The sequence below is a fragment of the Apis laboriosa genome, unplaced genomic scaffold (genome assembly GCF_014066325.1).
Source record: "Apis laboriosa isolate Shangri-la unplaced genomic scaffold, ASM1406632v1 scaffold11_cov152, whole genome shotgun sequence".
Taxonomy (NCBI): domain Eukaryota; kingdom Metazoa; phylum Arthropoda; class Insecta; order Hymenoptera; family Apidae; genus Apis; species Apis laboriosa.
In genome coordinates this window covers 2,140,550-2,156,625 of record NW_025221020.1, presented here as the reverse complement: position 1 = coordinate 2,156,625, position 16,076 = coordinate 2,140,550, and the positions used below count along the sequence as shown (strand labels likewise).

Below are 16,076 nucleotides of genomic sequence, written 5' to 3'. Positions count from 1 at the left end.
CGAGACCGTTGTTCTAATGCCGGTTAATCCATTATTAATAGGTGGCACGAATCGTTTTAAATCTATGAGATCGTCGTTAAATTACAAATTACAGTAGGTAGGTAGGGAGGAGGGGAGGGAATGGTTTTCGTCGAACGGCACAACAACGAATAATATTTTTATTCGGCCGAGTACCCTCGACTTCACACCGAATATTTCACTCGCCGAAATCGCGGTTTATTTTTCTATGCACGCGGCATAACGCGATTTTCTTTCGATCGTATCTCGATAATCTTTGATATAAACAATGATGAAATACAATTCGACGCGTAGCGTTCCATGTTCATCGAACATTTGAAATCATTTCTCGCGTATTTTTTTTTTTTTTTTTTCACTACTGTGATTAATCATCTCGTTTTTTACACGCATACACGCGTACACATATTCGATACAATTTCCATTGTAATCGAAAAGCTTCGCGAAATATCGACTGGTTAAATACTCGAAATTAATTAAAGCTATTTCTTCTATTTCAATAGTTAACTTTCGTTGTTACGATTACCGTTACAGTCTTATCCTTTTCGTATTTACCTCGCGTCAAATTTTCCTCGAATGGACGAAGATTTAAACGAAGAACGAGACTGGTTTTCGAAGTTGATTTGTAAAACGATTTGTTTGGAAAACGAAAGAGAAAAGTTTGGGGAGCGGAGTGTAACGCGGGATCATTCGTGTAAAAATTAGTGACGATCGATCGAGGACGAGATCAGACGCTGATTCTTTTGAGGATGAAGATTAGGAAATATATTATTCACGAAATATTATTGCGAAAACCCGCGCGCTTTTCATTACAACGAGTAACGAGTTTAAATTTTAATTCCTTTCGTTCTAATTCCTCCGTTTTATAAACAAAACCGACCACCAATTTCGAGGGGAAGCTTTTAAAAATTGAAAGCAATTAGTCGTATATGAAAGGATTTTTTTTTTTTTAAGAATCAGAATGAATCGAGAGACTGTGAAAGTGAAAGAGAGAGAGAGAGAGAGAGAGAAACATCGAGGTTAAGAGAGGGATTCTCACCGTGTTAGGTTATAATTTGATTCGAATTCCCGTCCCCCGATGTCGATACTCTCGATCTTATTCCCATTCAACTTCTTTCTCCTCCTTGTCCTCCTTCGAAAACGAAACAGCTTCTTTCAAAAGAAGAAGAAGAAGAAGAAGAAGAGAAAAAAAAAATTTGTTATCGCGAAGAGAAGCGGCCGGCGAAAGGGCGCGTAAACAAGAAGAAAGATTACGGCGCACAACACACGACGACGATCCAAAATAAAGACTGATTCACGAGACTTCCGTTTTGCTGGCGCGAAACCGGCCGTTGACGAGGGATCGGCGGTACGTAACGGTGTAAATAAAACGACCTTGACTTTCTCGCATTTCCGGGCTGCGATGAATCTTGATTGCCTTCTGACTGCCTCCAGAGGAAACCGCTTTCCACAGGATGTGCGATCCCGACCGACTCCACCACGCCACCAACTCACCACTACACCGCAGTTCACGTGATCGATATCACTGTCCCGGAGATCACTGCACGCGACCAAGTCTGGATCGACGCGGTGGACCGACTGATCCAATCTTTCTTGATGAATGAAAAAGGCGGAAACGGTGGAAGAATACGCGTGCACGTGTACGCACGTAAACGCCACCGGCAAAGTTTATCCGGGCACCGGGCATCCGAGCGAGGCGAAACTGGCCGATAACTGTGGAAGACGAGAGTCACAGACGCGCGAGAACCGGTGTAAACACGCGGAAGCCACGGCGGATGGATCGCTCGCGGCGCGGTCTGGGCGGTGACTGAGCGGATCGAGGCGTCTCGACGCACGGCATCTCTCCCACCCCTTCTCCTCACATCCTGCAAGCCTGACCACTTTTCGGTCGTTCCGTTGTCCGCCTTCCACCTTCCACCGCGTGACATTCGACGCGCTGCTGTTATTTATTCCGTATATACGCACTCCCTCCTACGAGAGTATTCCTTTAATCCTCGATATTGAACGAGGAAATCCCCCGCAAATCGTTTTCATAATGTTCCCGTTCCCGACCAACGAATTAGAAAACGACACGAAACGGCACACGGGAACGTGGAACGACCGGTGATAAGGATTATGGCGCCTCGTTCCCCATCGTACGTTCGTGTACGGCTCCCTATGAGAATGTATCGCCGGTCCCCTTCAACGGCTAATAATCTTAAATGGTGTTTAAGTTTTATCGTCAAACGATCAGGAAGGGCTTATAATGTGAAAATCACGATGTTTACGTATGTCGTTTAAGTATACACGGGACTGGAATATTTGATAAGTTAAAATGTTCAATTTGCCGCATCGATGGGAATCACGAAGAAGAAGTTTGGAAGGCGAATCAATGGTAATTCAATTTTCTCCACTCCTGTCGCCTTTTTTCTTCGTTCTGTCCAAACTGTCCAGAAAGTCGGCAATCTCCTGAATAAGCTTGTCCCTCTTTCGTTTTCTCGTTAATTCTATCCGCGTCGTTCTCCAGCAAAATGAACAGACAGTGTTGAGAATAAAATGAATAACGAGAATAAGATTTTCGCGGGATAACGAGAATCGATGCTGCGAAAGATGAAAAATGCGAGCAGCCGAGAAAAATAAAGTGTCTCGTTTGTTACTGAACGTGTAAATGTTTTAGGAGAAATCGTGTAAATGTTTAGGTGTGAATATATTTGATTAATTTTTATTCGATTCAGGCATGATTGTAACGAGTAAGCGTTTAAAAAAATTAATGATGAATAAAAAAGCTAATCTTTTTAAATTTCATAATAATTGCCAAAGTATTTGGAAAAGTTTTTCGTTTCATTTGTTCAGTTTAACGTTATAAAGAGAATATGTATTATTCGAAACGAAAGAATTAATTACTTTGATAAAGAGTATAAGTAATTTTACGTCTATATGAACGAGCGAAGAATTAATCTTTATATCAATGAACACTTGACGAAAAAATTCAAACTCTTTCATCTAGTAGTCTATTCGCAAAATATTCACTTTCGCGATTTTTTTAATCAAATCATGTAAATTTGCAGATGTTTTAAATCGATGAATTTTTTTAATCTCTTTCTCCGGACAACCTCATCCTTGAATGGCGGTCGAAAACATTCCCACTGATGTGACTTTAATTTAATCAGTTCAATACCGATGGCTGTTCCTAAATTATGCGCATGCATATTAAGCGAACCAATTTTTAAATCTGTTTCGCGATTCTTTCCACGGCAGTTAATTGTTCTTGCAAAAATGGAAATGCATCGACACAATTCTCTTCCAAGTGGCGCTCGCGGAGCATCAAGTACGCCGAGATGCGGTCGGTAAGTTTGCTCGTTGAAATTTAACTCTGGTGCTCGATACCAGATCGGTTAAGGACGCGTTGTTACGCGTCGAGACGCTCTTAATCCTTTCCCCGTGAGAGGCCATATCGTTCTTTCTCACGATTTATTTTTCCTCGATTCTTTTATCGAGAGACGTTCGTTCTAATATCTCGTATTTAAGATTCTTAAGACGATCGGAATAAATCATTCGAATTTCGGTTTCTTTTTTATGATTTTATATCGTGCTATTTGATTAAATTTATCGACTTACCTGTTTTGTTTCTTGATTTTCGATTGTTCGACGTTAAAAACATCTCAAATCTGATTGATGATTGATTAGACGAAACGAAAAACCGTGTTGAACGTGTTCCCGCCATTTTGATTAATAAATTTGGCGCTCATAAAAACTCGAGAAATATATAATCATTTAAGACAAAAATTGAACACATAATGTTACGTATTTGTATTATTCCAACTTGACACGAACAAATAAATATATTGTAAAGAATTGTAATAGCAACACTTTATATTAATTCACATTATTTTCCATATCGTTTCTTCAAAACGATTTTTCAGACGCACTACTCTTGAGAAGTTTAGATCAAGACTAATTTCGATTTGAACTACACTTGCGCCACATCGATTACAGCACCATCTAGTCGTCTTTGTCAGCTATTTGAAAGAATAATTCGTAGGAATAAATTTTAACAGTATTACGTGTAATTAATTCATATAAAATCTTAAATCTAATATTATTTATTCAGTAACAACGTTCTTTATGAATTAAATAAAAGTATAGAATGGCAACAAGTCTTTGTATTAATAATGGTAAAAAAATGCGATTAATTTTAAGGTTAAGATTTAATTTTTCACAATTTAAAAAATTATGTTATTTCGTACAAGTTCCAGAAAAGAAACCGTGTCCTTACATGGAAAAATGCTATCGAAGAAATCCGATTCATTTCAATGAAATGTCACATCCACATTGTACGTACTATTTGCTTTTAATCTAATATTGATCTGATTAATGAGATAATCGTGGTGATATGCATCTAATAAGTCAAGTTCAATCGTGATAAAGAACAGTATATATTGCATTTCAGTAGAAACAATTGTAAAAAAACAGTTAGAAGGTGAAATACAAGTACCTGAAAAACTTGATTTTGAATGTTCTGATCGATCTCTCTTGTTGGATCAATTGAAGATTTTACAAATAATATTAAGAAGAGAAAAAGCAGGAAGTGATTCTTCGATCAAAGAATTAAATTCTAAACTAAGTAATACCAGCATAAAAATGAAAAATGAAAATAGTACTATGAATAGTCAAGATTTAAAAGATAAAGTAGAAAAACATAAGCAAATAATGTTTCAAAGAAGAGAAAATAAATTGAAAGATATGGATGAAGAAGCAGAGGCGCTTTTTAAAGCTTCCAATGACAAAAAAAATAAGGATCAGTATAAAGTTTCTAAAATGAAAGAGGATTTAGATAGTCTTAAAATAATAGAAGAAAGCATAGAGAAGAATTCTTCTCAAGAAAAAAAGAGAGATAATAGTGATTTTCAAGATAATGAAAGGCATAATAAGAAATCAAAATCAAGTCATAGCAAACATGCTGAAACAGATGAAAAATATGATTCTAGAAATAGTCAAGAGCAATCACAAGAACCATCTTTGATAAAAGTATTTCAATCGTGCAAATCTACAAGAGAGAAAGCAATTAAAATGATGAAGAAGCATGGATATGAAACATGTTTATCGTCTTTGGTTGAGCCAGGAAATTTTGCCATGAAATATGCTTGTTCAGCACCGTATCATATATTTTTTTCAACAATTAATAGATCAAGAGAAACGTACGATCAAGCATTTTCTATAACACTTCCTGAAATTCTAGATATTAGTTTAGGAGAAATAGTAAACAGCCTCCACATTAATTTTATGGTTGATATTGGATGGCTACACGTGCAATATATGTTGGCTGAACAAAACACAAATATGTCCATTTTACTCGGAGAAAGAGTAGATACAGGACCAGTGGGTTCAAATGTTACCATGTTTTATGTAGATATGCCAACAAAATTTGGTTGCCATCATACCAAAATTATGATTTTAAAATATAAAGATGACGGAATACGAGTCGTGGTATCTACCGCGAATTTATACATGGACGATTGGGAGAATAGAACACAAGGGTCTGTCTTTAAATAAATTTAAAGATTATTTTTTATATTTGTTTTAAAGAGGAAAGAATCTTAATGAATAAACGATTGCTTCAATTTTGTTGACTAGAGTTTGGATATCACCGCATCTTCCACCATTGTCAGAATCTGCAAATTCCAGTGAAGGAGAATCACCGACGGGTTTCAAGAAGGATTTAGAACGCTATTTGAATAGATATAGACAGCCAGGTATAACAGAATGGACTTGTGCTGTAAGAAGAGCAGATTTTTCTTCGGTAAACGTATTTTTTTTGGCTTCTGTTCCGGGGAGACACACGGATATGGAATATGACTCTTGGGGACATAGAAAATTAGGTTCCATTCTTTCCAAACACGCTAAATTACCGCCTGATGCGCCCCAATGGACATTGGTTGCTCAGAGTTCGAGTATTGGTAGCTTAGGTCCTAATTACGAGACTTGGCTTCAGAAAGAAATTACATCCTCGATGTCGAAAGAAAATCCAGTAGGTTTAAAAAGTCATCCGAATTTCCACTTCATTTATCCGTCTTTAAACAATTATAAACGAAGTTTTGATTGTCGAGTTGGATCTTGTTGTCTACCGTACAGTCTTCAAACACATTCAAAACAAAAATGGATAGAATCGTACATGTAGTAAGTTTTTAATGTCTATTCACATCACTGATTTGATATGTTTATATTTAACAATTTTTTCAGTCAGTGGAAAGCCAAGCAAACTGGCAGAGATAAAGCAATGCCTCATATAAAAACTTATACAAGAATCTCACCCGATTTGAAAAGAATACCTTGGTTTGTCCTCACTAGTGCTAATTTAAGTAAAGCAGCATGGGGGACGGTTGGAAAAAATTCTCATTATATTATGAATTACGAAGGAGGTGTTGTATTTATTCCAAGCTTTATTGTATGTAAAAATTTTATTATACATATACATTTTATACATGGACAAAGATGTTCCAAACACATATTATTTATATACATATTATTTATAGACTGGATCATCAACGTTTCCCATAAAGGAAGAAGAACCTGGTGTTCCAGTTTTCCCTATTCCATACGATCTGCCATTAACTCGATACGAAAAAAATGATTCGCCGTTCGTTATGGAATTTTTTTCTACCGAATAATAAATAAAAATTGCTGAATATCGAGAAAGATATAGTACGAATATTTTAATTTATTTATTGATTCTATATTATTTTATATTTGTCTTCTATATTTTTTTAAAGTTTCGAGCAATGATGTACAAATAATTTTTTTATAATAATAAACTATATATAATAAATTATAATACGATACTAATTGCTTCTACGCATAACATGTAGAAAAAAAGCAATTGTATAATTATGTTTGAGGGCACAAGTTAAAAGTAGAATGTAATTGTTCGGTAAAACTTCCGGTAGGCTAATAGAAATTTTACGACGTCTGCAATTCCCACGTTGTACGTGACTTATTTATTGATTCGCTCGTGATTCGTGCCGATTTCGTGGTTGCTCGTTCGCGGATCACGTGTTTTCCATAAAACATCAGCAGGAAAGCGTTTTTTGACCAGCTCCTTTTTGATGTAACATAGTATTGTTCGTGCATGTCTCGCCTTCAAATAACGTTTGATGAAGCTTCATTTGCTCTTCTCCTCCGTACCAATTACACAAAGCGTACGTTAAATTTCGTAAAGTAAATTCACGTAATGCGAAGAAATAAAAAAATTTTTATACTCTTAAAAAAAAAAAAAAAAAAACGAAGAGTAATAGCGAGAAAAAATTTTCGACGATAAAGATAAAATCGTACTCTGTTTTCTTTTTATGAAAAAAGATTTTATAAAATGTGGTCTTGTACAAAAGATTATTTATAGTATACATTTTTTTTATATTATATTACGTCAACATATATGTTAATATTTACTAATAATTGTCAATAATTAATTAGTTTATTATTATATAAATATATAAAAAGTACGTACGTCTATTTTAATAATGACGTTCAAACGAAATTTCAATTCTAAATTTCTAAAAATAAAAATAAAAATATTCCCATAAAAGAGGATCCAAAGTTGTGATGGAATACAATGATACAACAATTTGTGCTAAAAAAAATAATATTCTATAAATGTTGATAGATTGTATCGTGATTTCCTTTTTAACATTTTATACCAACGATATTAATAATTATTGAGGAAATCGACTTTTTTTTTTTTTAACATATATTTGAATCTTCCGTACAAGCAATACAGATACTATAAAGAGATTCTTTCCCTTTCATGGATCAACGAACATCGTGAATCTCGTAAAGTTCAAGGTTACTACATTTCTCGACTTTCTTATTATATCATTTATTTTTTTCACTCTTCATTCAAAATTAATCGAACCACTCTTTCAATCCGATGCCGTAACGTAATAAAAAAAAAAAGAAAAAACGTAGATAGAAAAAAAAAAAAATCATTTCGTATTGAATTATACACCGATCAACCGGATTCTCAGTGTACAAAGAAAAAAAGAAGTGACCAAACCGGTCGATTATATCATTTCCAATTCTATTTTTTACGATAATTCTTCGCAAACATCTATGCAACGCACGACCATAGTTCGATCCCCCCATTAAAAAAGGCGGCAAGGATTTTGACGTCAACGCGCAGCAAGGTTTCGCCTCCCACTAGGAACGGTAGGCTTCGTGGTTGGAAATCCTCGGCGCAGATGCGACTTCGGAAAGGGACGTTCCGACGCCCGTAACGCTCACCACGACATCGAAATCGGGGAACGCGGTTGATCAGCAGTTTCTGAGATGTCGACACGAACGCATACTTCTTGCCGTTAATTCTGCTCCGTCTACGTGTGCTCCTCGCGCGTGTCCCTCGTGCGTGTGCGCGTGTAAGTAGATAAGCATGTGCGGATTCATGTGTCGCGTATAGTCAGCCACAGGACGTCGCGCATCCTCGATATTTCCACCTGACGGGCACCCGCCAGGTAGGTGCAATCATCGATTATCGCAACCAGTTACCAATCGACAACAGTTTTATCTTTACCGCGCGAAACGAATAACGATCTAGCGCGATGGAAAGGGTTGCGTGCCGTTCTAGGGTAGAACGTTCGCTATTTTGAAAAATGGACGGCGACGAATTTTTGAGCTTGTTTTTCACGAAGGAACGCTCGTCAAAGGAAAACGTGCTTTGCCTCGTAATTGGACGGAGCGGGAAAGTATCGAAAGTAGCTTTCGCTACGAAAGATTTAAACGCTTTCGTAAACGGTATCGTTCTCCCCCAGAAACTCAACGTTCAAAAGTTACGCCACGGTGTTGCCGTTTGCCAAATCGCGTCGCTGCTTGTTCTTGCTCGGTTGTCATCTTTCGACTTGTCGCCTATAGCGATCAGCAACATTGCAACACGATTCATCGATGCCTATTTTTGATGTGCAGTTTATTTTACGAACGATCCCGATGTGTGGGTTAGCACGAGAAATACCGCGCAATTACAACGGACGTGTATTATTCTAATATTTACTCAGTGTGTGTGTGTGTGTGTGTGTGTGTATGGTTTTCAGAAATAACTTTTGTTCGTCTAAGTGCAAATTTTTCCACGGACTAATCGTTGCCTGGGAAAAAGTTACCCACTCAACGTTGCCTCGCTATCGAGCGTTTGTTCTACAACGTGGTGTTACAAAAACGTCTCGCTCTCGAATCTTTCGCATGGAACAAATTCGACGAAAATTCTTTCGACGAACGAACACTTTCAATTCATTTTTTCCCGATAATTAAAATTTTATCTGTCACGTTTTAGGTATATTCGTACGTATAAAGAAAAAAAAAGAGGAAGAAGAAGAAGAAAAAGAAGAAAAGAAAAGGAAGGAAACGGTTTGACTGACGCTTTGATCGGGATATGTGCCGATGCGTCTCATAATGGGACTGCTCGCCATGCGACGTCGGTCCACCTGCTATCCTTTGTCATGCTAATTGTGCAACCTGACTTCCCTTCCACGAGAAGCGAACGAGGAAACACCGTACGTCTCGACCGACGAATCGATAAAGCGGGGTGTGGCTTTGCAACGGTGGAGAATTTCCAAAGTCTGACCACGCGGGGATCTTGTTCCCGATTCAATCCAAGAACGGACGGAATACGAGATTGATCAGGATGATAGCCTGCTGGGTATTGACCGGTGTATTCGGAGCTATCGTGTTGCTCTACGGAGTGATAGAGGTCCATTATTTCCTTCGCATGTTCTTCATCGTGTTCTTCGCGCGTTTCTGCAAGAAGAGAGTTCGCATCCTCGACGAGACCACTGTATACGGTACGTTGGTTGCTTAACCCTGGGAAAGGATTAGACAATCACATTAATTATTGCGAACACGTTAAAATTAACGTACAATCTCTCCACTACCCTCTCATCGTTGAAGCTAGAATTATATAGTAGCATAGCGCGTAACGTAAAAAAAAAAAAAAAAAAAAAAAAACGTTATTATTAAAGATCCCATGAAAATGCATTGTACGCAACTGTCAACTACGTAAGCCCAGAATCCTTACAATTTACCGACTAATCTCGAGCCCATTCGCGTAAACCTTGACCTACCATGCGCGATCAGTTGGCAGGTCGGTTGCTCGTAACAAATCCGTCCTCGTATTGATTGTGTTCACCGCGGTGCTGTGAAATTCTATACGAAAATATTACGGGAAATATTCGAAATGTGAACGGTGTTTAGATATCTCGATGCGCCCCTTCTATCCTTCGATAACCCGAGAACACGGTGGTCCGATTCTTAGAAATTTCTCATACGAAAAGACATAATCATTGTCACGGCTTACATGACACGCAACATCAACGAGGAATAAGTAATTCCTCGATAGAGATACTTAGTATGCTCGGTATCCAGAACTGATCTTTTATTTATCAGTCCTTGGACGAGGAAACCGCTTACATTTATTTCAATTTTTTTTTTTTTTTTTCTGTTACCAATGGATACTTCGAAACGTAAAAGTAATATTTCCTGTATTTCTTATTCATCCTATCTATTTGGTTTCCCATTTAATGCATAATGATAAAACCAACTTATTAAATAAAATTCTTGCATTATACAAATATTCCTTGATTATGCAATTTCTGTTTGATATGCCATTTTTTAAATATTTACAATGATGTCGAACGAGAGAGTTTATTTAATTCCATTATTTTTTCACGGCCGTGAAAATTAATATTTGTTTTTCACACAGGTATCTGCACCACGACGGACGTGGATCCATTGCTCTCCCACATGAACAACGCGAGATATCTTCGCGAGCTCGATTTCGCCAGGGCGGATTTTTACGAAAGGACGAACCTATATCGCGAGATATGCTCGCAAGGGTCGGGCGTCGTGCAAGGAGCGGCGACGATACGTTATCGTCGTTTCCTGAAACCTTTCACCATCTTCAAAATAACTTCTAAGGTATGCGGGTCCGAGTTCCACGTGAAATCGTATTACGGACTCACGTTCGTTCGTTGTACTTTGACCGATCGTCACGGGAATCCGTACAAAAAAATTTTCACGATTCTTTTGTAAAGAGTATCACGGCCGATTATCAATTGTTTGTTCCCGATAACTGCAAGAAAACCGATAAGACCACAATGGAAATTAATTTGTTGACTCTTTTCGTCCTCGCCGATAGATTTTAGAATTGTTCCACAGTTCCGTATACGCTCTCTTAGTACACACGAACAGTACATATCGTATTTATCTCACATTGTGAACATTGTGAAATCGTTATTTTTCACAGATTATATATTGGGATGAAAAATCCATATTCATGGAGCATCGATTCATTACGACCAGCGATGAATTCGTCAGGGCTATCGCTATATGCAGGCAAAAACTTTTGGACTGTAACGCCGAGACTATCATCAGTACTCTAATGGAACGGGGCGTGAAGCAAAACGTAGAGGCGGGTGCACCACAGGTAAAAAAATATTCATCATCATTTCAACGAGATAAAAAATTTGTGACAGGTCTGTATTTATGAAAGGTCAGTGAAAGATGGCATAATTAATAATTTATGAACGTGTAATTAATAGCGTGTAACGTGAAATCGATGGAAACGTAAAGTTTAAATTACAGATACACAACGTGAGACCGCAAATGCCACCGGAAGTCGCCAGGTGGTTGGAGAGTAACGAAATCTCTTCGGCGCTTCTTCGCCAGAGTGCTGCAGTGACCACGCATTGCTGACAAAAGGAGGACGCGGCGTCCACCACAAATGGCGCCGTCTCCACTTCCGTGTACGCGACTACGGCCGTCTAAGGTCGAAGATTCGATCGATGCTGGCTTTCGTTGATCGTGAAGGCGTTAATGAAATCTTCCACGTAGCCGTTTCCTCGCTCGAACGGCATACGAGATAGCTTCGAATCAATTTTTTAGGTGAACAAATTACGGGTGATCGTTAAGTTTGAAGCTTTTATCGATTGCGAGTCCGATGACGTTCAGACGTAAATGGTCAAGAGGGGCGATCGGGCAGCTTGATATTGCCATTTGTCCGCCTGAAAATTTGGTTTAACGTTATTTGGTTTAGCGTGGTTCCGATGTGTATAAATATGTATACATACGTACATATATATATACATATATACGTAGCCGATGTCAAAAAAGGAAGGAAATTGTTTTGGAAGAACGATAAAGAAGGAAAAATTTAAGAGTACAAAGGCTAGACAGAGATGTGAAATTATTTTAATAGGCAATAGTATATGCGCGACTATCGGACTATAAGGTGTGATCATCCCTCGCACGAGAGGGAAGAATTTATTTACAGAATTTATTTGATAGATTCCGTGATTTTCAAGATGCTTTACGAGAAATCTGTCCAGCAACCGTGGAACGGACTGCTAGATGGGCGTCGAGCAAGGTTACAGATACGAAACCAATGTGTAATCCAAAGGAGCTTCCAAAATTAAAAAAAAGCACCATTTGTTAAATATTCTTCGTTGAAAGTAATCGCAAGACGCGAGGCGTTATTTACATTTTTTATTATATATATATATTATATAGTATATATATTGTACATATAGCGATTGGCGCCGGTAATGATTTCCGCGAGAGACAGAGAGAGGGGAAAGGGAGAGATAGAGAGAGAATAAATTAATAGAATTCTCCTGAGGAGCTGTTTCGTCGATGATAAATAAATAATAACAATTTATATATTTACGAGCGCGTTAAGAGAGAAGAGTACTTCTATAACGTGTTACAGGTGCCTTTACAATTCGTGGTGGATATTCGCTTTTTTACGATTATTGAATAATTAGACCGTGACATCGATTTGCCACGCGTCGTTGTAATTTTAAATTCCATTTGTTATCATTACTGCATTTATTATTATTATTTTCTATGATAGGACGTCCGGCAATCGGGAGTTAAAAAAAAGAAATTGTACGCGACTCTCGCGTGATTAATTTTTTTTTTTTTTAAATCGTGTACAATCCTTGTTACCGACGCCATTTGCGACGAACAAATTCATTAAGATGTATTTCAATTTAAATTTCGAAATAAATCGGTATTCGTAGTTTCGTCATTGAAAAGTAGCCGACGACGTAGCGAGTCTCGAACAGCTAAATAGAATTGTCCACGTGAATATACGTGGGCACGTTATTATACTTCTAGATGATAATAGTGCCATTTTTTTTGTCAGATAATATTGTGTTGATCATGTCGTTAAAGATACCATTATCCAGGAGTAAGAATAAATATTCCTTAGATGGCTAATGTTTTCTCGTTGAAAAAAACACATTTACTTTATTTTTCTCTACTACTTGTTTTAAAAACAAAGGTAAAAATAATCGATAAAATATTTTCGGAATCAAAATCGAATCGAATAATGATGTGATTTTCGAAAACGTTCGAAATGCATACATAATTTGACAATGTATAAATATTTCATGAAAAATTCATCATAACCCTTATTTAGTTTGTAAAAGTATTCACATATCAAAATGTTTTCGAATAATTATATATGATCGTACGTGTAACGAAAAACATATATTTTTTGATATCTTATCTACTTTTCTTTTTTTCTTTTTTTTTTTTTCAATTAATTAAACGCAACATCAATCGAGAACTATGATGACTAGTGTTTTGAAAGGATTTTTATCCTCTTTCACATATGCTAGTCTAGTTTGTGTAACATTTGTATAATATAATTCTTGATATATTTATATATTCACGTAATATATCATATCATCAATATATATTTCACCAACTCACCCATCGTTCGCTCCAAACAATCGATCGAATACATTCTCTCTCTGTATAACAATCTCCCTTATCGTAATGATCAAAATTTACCATATGAAGATATCATGATCATTTAAATAGACCGTATTGAACGTTAATTATAATTTATCGACCGCGTATTATACGTTTTCGTAGTTATACGAATGGAACAAGTACCGTTCCTATTACAACGGAACATAGGTCTAACGAGAAACCGGTTGTGCCATACTTCACTGTGTAAGAAGCGACCTCTCAGTTTAAAATTTCACGGTAACTGAAAGCATGTAGTGTTCTTCGGACTGTGGCTTCGTGAACGTCAAACATTCCTGCTCTCCTTTCTCGCTTCATTTTATTACAGAACTGAAACATATAACATAACTGAAAAATGGCATGTGCTTGCTTGCTCACGATCGCTCTCGTTCTCTACATGCTCTTCGATGTAAATTATTTCCTGAGGATCGTGTTTACCATCCTTACCGGCAGATTGTTTCAGAAGAAAAAGAAGATTTTTGACACGACTACCATTTACGGTAATAATTATTTAACATTTTATAAATCTCAATAATCCAGATTTTTTTCTTTTTCCATAATATAATTTTACGTAGCGATTTTACGATTTATGCGTTTATATATTTTTTCTTGTAATTACTATAGTCTAGACGCGATATTGACCATTCACTTAACGATGACATTCGATGTTTTTTTTATAAATTTGATAACAATTCCGCTACAATTCTTACAATTCTGTTTCTATGAAATTCACGCGTATAATTATATTATATTATATTATATTATATTATATTATATTATATTATATATATATATAATATAATATTTGGATTTCTTTTTAACGATAAAAGAATTGGATTTGGCGTTAATTAATGTAATTGATGTATGAATTTTAAATAAATCATTTCCGGGTTTAAGTGACATGATTTAAAGCTTGATTTACATTCGTACCGTAATTGTTATCGACATCAAGGAATAATTTCGGGTAAACGAACTTGTAAAAGCGGAAGAACATTTTTGGCCTTGTTTCAAAAGAATTCAAAGGCAAGCAACTTTTAAATGATTCTTCGATTACCGGCCAAACTTATTCATAACTATAATATATATTCACAGATGTATTAATGTTTTCGTTTCACTCGTGTACGGAATATGAATGAAAAAATACCGTGACGAAACAGAATCGGAGAATGACGAAAAAATTTCTATAATAATCAAAGGAATTATTTGAAATTATAATATTATTTGAAATTATAATATAATATAAGAATAGAAAGACGTTGAATTCGACACGTGTATTAAAATGAAGAAAAACATTCCATTTTTTCCATATTTAATTATTTAAATAGTTTGATAGTTCAAATACATTTAAATACTTATTTACTTTCATCGATGACAAATAATGCGAAAAAAAAAAGAAATTAAAACTTTTGTCTTTTTATCTTCCTCCTTTTTTTTTTTTTTTTTCTTTTTTCAGGTATATGCATTACGCAAGATGTGGATTTGTTCTTTAAACACATGAACAACGCGAGATATCTTCGCGAATTGGATTTCGCGCGTTTCCATTATTACGATCGATCTGGAATATATTCGGCGATCACGAAGAAAGGTGGAAGCGCGGTGCAAGGAGCATCGTTGATTCGATATCGTCGAGCCATTCCTATTTTCACTGTGTATAAAGTGACCACGAAGGTGAGATAAGTTATCTTTGATAAATCTTAATTGCTCGTTATAAATTAAATGTCAATCGTATCGTATAGTATTACATAAATATTATTTGTCGAATGAATTTTTGTTTGATTTTACAGCTGATTTATTGGGATGATAAGAATTTCTACTTGGAGCACGAATTTATTAGTTTGACGGACGGTTTCGTTCGCGCGGTCATTTTTAGCAAACAAACGACAACAGGTCTGAAAGTTCCAGTCCCGGAAATAATAGCTCAAGTCGAGCCAAACGCGCAATGTCCCGAAATGACCAAAGATTTAGAACTATGGTTGAATTCTATGGAAGAATCTTCTCAGAGATACAAGAAACAAAGATGAACGAAAGATGATCCTCGTTTTTCTAACTTTTTACTTTATTTGTTATTTTATTGTTATTTTATTATTTATAATATTGTTGATTCGTACATACGTCGAGCAAAAGTTTGGAATCATTAGAGTTGGAATAGTCTTTTTTCTTTTTTTTTTTTTTTTTTTTTTTTNTTTTTTTTTTTTTTTTTTTTTTTTTTTTTTTTGAGAAAAGAATCAGACGAGAATTTTAATTTAATCCAAGAAATAAAATTTGTTTAAAAAAAGTAACGAAACGCATTTTAC

General features: G+C 36.1%; 4 protein-coding genes across 12 annotated transcripts in view; 3 read left to right on the top strand and 1 right to left on the bottom strand.

Annotated features, from left to right (window-relative positions):
- The window catches only part of LOC122718514 (transient receptor potential-gamma protein-like), an 80,479-nt gene extending 76,750 nt beyond the window's left edge, over positions 1–3,729 (bottom strand). For 5 of the 6 annotated variants that reach the window (XM_043943613.1, XM_043943604.1, XM_043943632.1 and 2 more), the window contains exon 1: positions 1,390–1,786. The gene's annotated coding sequence lies outside the window, so the exon portion shown is untranslated. Of the gene's footprint in view, positions 1–1,389; positions 1,787–3,612 lie in introns of those variants that run through there. The other variant, XM_043943623.1, reaches the window with a different exon arrangement.
- Positions 3,730–4,141: 412 nt separating this feature from the next.
- On the top strand, positions 4,142–7,284 carry LOC122717555 (probable tyrosyl-DNA phosphodiesterase). Of its 2 annotated transcripts, XM_043941765.1 has the most exons (6): positions 4,142–4,169; positions 4,245–4,328; positions 4,445–5,531; positions 5,629–6,171; positions 6,235–6,439; positions 6,528–7,284. In XM_043941765.1, the coding sequence occupies exons 1-6, from the start codon at positions 4,142–4,144 to the stop codon at positions 6,660–6,662; spliced, it is 2,082 nt and encodes a 693-aa protein (XP_043797700.1). In that variant the 3' UTR covers positions 6,663–7,284. The 2 variants fall into 2 exon arrangements, with proteins under 2 accessions (XP_043797700.1, XP_043797710.1); XM_043941775.1 differs by lacking the exon at positions 4,142–4,169 and having other exon boundaries at positions 4,448–5,531.
- A 944-nt stretch (positions 7,285–8,228) lies between these two features.
- Positions 8,229–13,508, top strand: LOC122719778 (protein THEM6-like). Of its 3 annotated transcripts, none has more exons than XM_043945944.1 (5): positions 8,229–8,495; positions 9,305–9,812; positions 10,730–10,944; positions 11,273–11,518; positions 11,611–11,741. In XM_043945944.1, the coding sequence occupies exons 2-4, from the start codon at positions 9,656–9,658 to the stop codon at positions 11,513–11,515; spliced, it is 615 nt and encodes a 204-aa protein (XP_043801879.1). In that variant the 5' UTR covers positions 8,229–8,495; positions 9,305–9,655; the 3' UTR covers positions 11,516–11,518; positions 11,611–11,741. The 3 variants fall into 3 exon arrangements, with proteins under 3 accessions (XP_043801879.1, XP_043801871.1, XP_043801862.1); XM_043945936.1 differs by having other exon boundaries at positions 8,234–8,399; positions 11,273–11,452; positions 11,611–13,508; XM_043945927.1 differs by having other exon boundaries at positions 8,234–8,495; positions 11,273–11,452; positions 11,611–13,508.
- A 217-nt stretch (positions 13,509–13,725) lies between these two features.
- On the top strand, positions 13,726–15,963 carry LOC122719798 (protein THEM6-like). Its single transcript, XM_043945956.1, has 3 exons — positions 13,726–14,282; positions 15,236–15,450; positions 15,567–15,963. The coding sequence occupies exons 1-3, from the start codon at positions 14,138–14,140 to the stop codon at positions 15,801–15,803; spliced, it is 597 nt and encodes a 198-aa protein (XP_043801891.1). The 5' UTR covers positions 13,726–14,137; the 3' UTR covers positions 15,804–15,963.
- Positions 15,964–16,076: the final 113 nt, after the last annotated feature.

What these genes read in the sequence shown, in the direction of transcription:
- LOC122717555 (XM_043941765.1), top strand. Translation starts at nt 4,142, where the DNA reads ATGGCAACAAGTCTTTGTATTAATAATG. An exon ending in AAGTCTTTGTATTAATAATG is followed by an intron (nt 4,170 to 4,244) that starts GTAAAAAAATGC and finishes ATTTCGTACAAG; the next exon opens with TTCCAGAAAAGAAACCGTGT. An exon ending in TGGGAGAATAGAACACAAGG is followed by an intron (nt 5,532 to 5,628) that starts GTCTGTCTTTAA and finishes TTTGTTGACTAG; the next exon opens with AGTTTGGATATCACCGCATC.
- LOC122719778 (XM_043945936.1), top strand. Translation starts at nt 9,656, where the DNA reads ATGATAGCCTGCTGGGTATTGACCGGTGTATTCGGAGCTATCGTGTTG. An exon ending in CGACGAGACCACTGTATACG is followed by an intron (nt 9,813 to 10,729) that starts GTACGTTGGTTG and finishes TTTTTCACACAG; the next exon opens with GTATCTGCACCACGACGGAC. An exon ending in TCTTCAAAATAACTTCTAAG is followed by an intron (nt 10,945 to 11,272) that starts GTATGCGGGTCC and finishes TATTTTTCACAG; the next exon opens with ATTATATATTGGGATGAAAA.
- LOC122719798 (XM_043945956.1), top strand. Translation starts at nt 14,138, where the DNA reads ATGGCATGTGCTTGCTTGCTCACGATCGCTCTCGTTCTCTACATGCTC. An exon ending in TGACACGACTACCATTTACG is followed by an intron (nt 14,283 to 15,235) that starts GTAATAATTATT and finishes TTCTTTTTTCAG; the next exon opens with GTATATGCATTACGCAAGAT. An exon ending in TGTATAAAGTGACCACGAAG is followed by an intron (nt 15,451 to 15,566) that starts GTGAGATAAGTT and finishes TTGATTTTACAG; the next exon opens with CTGATTTATTGGGATGATAA.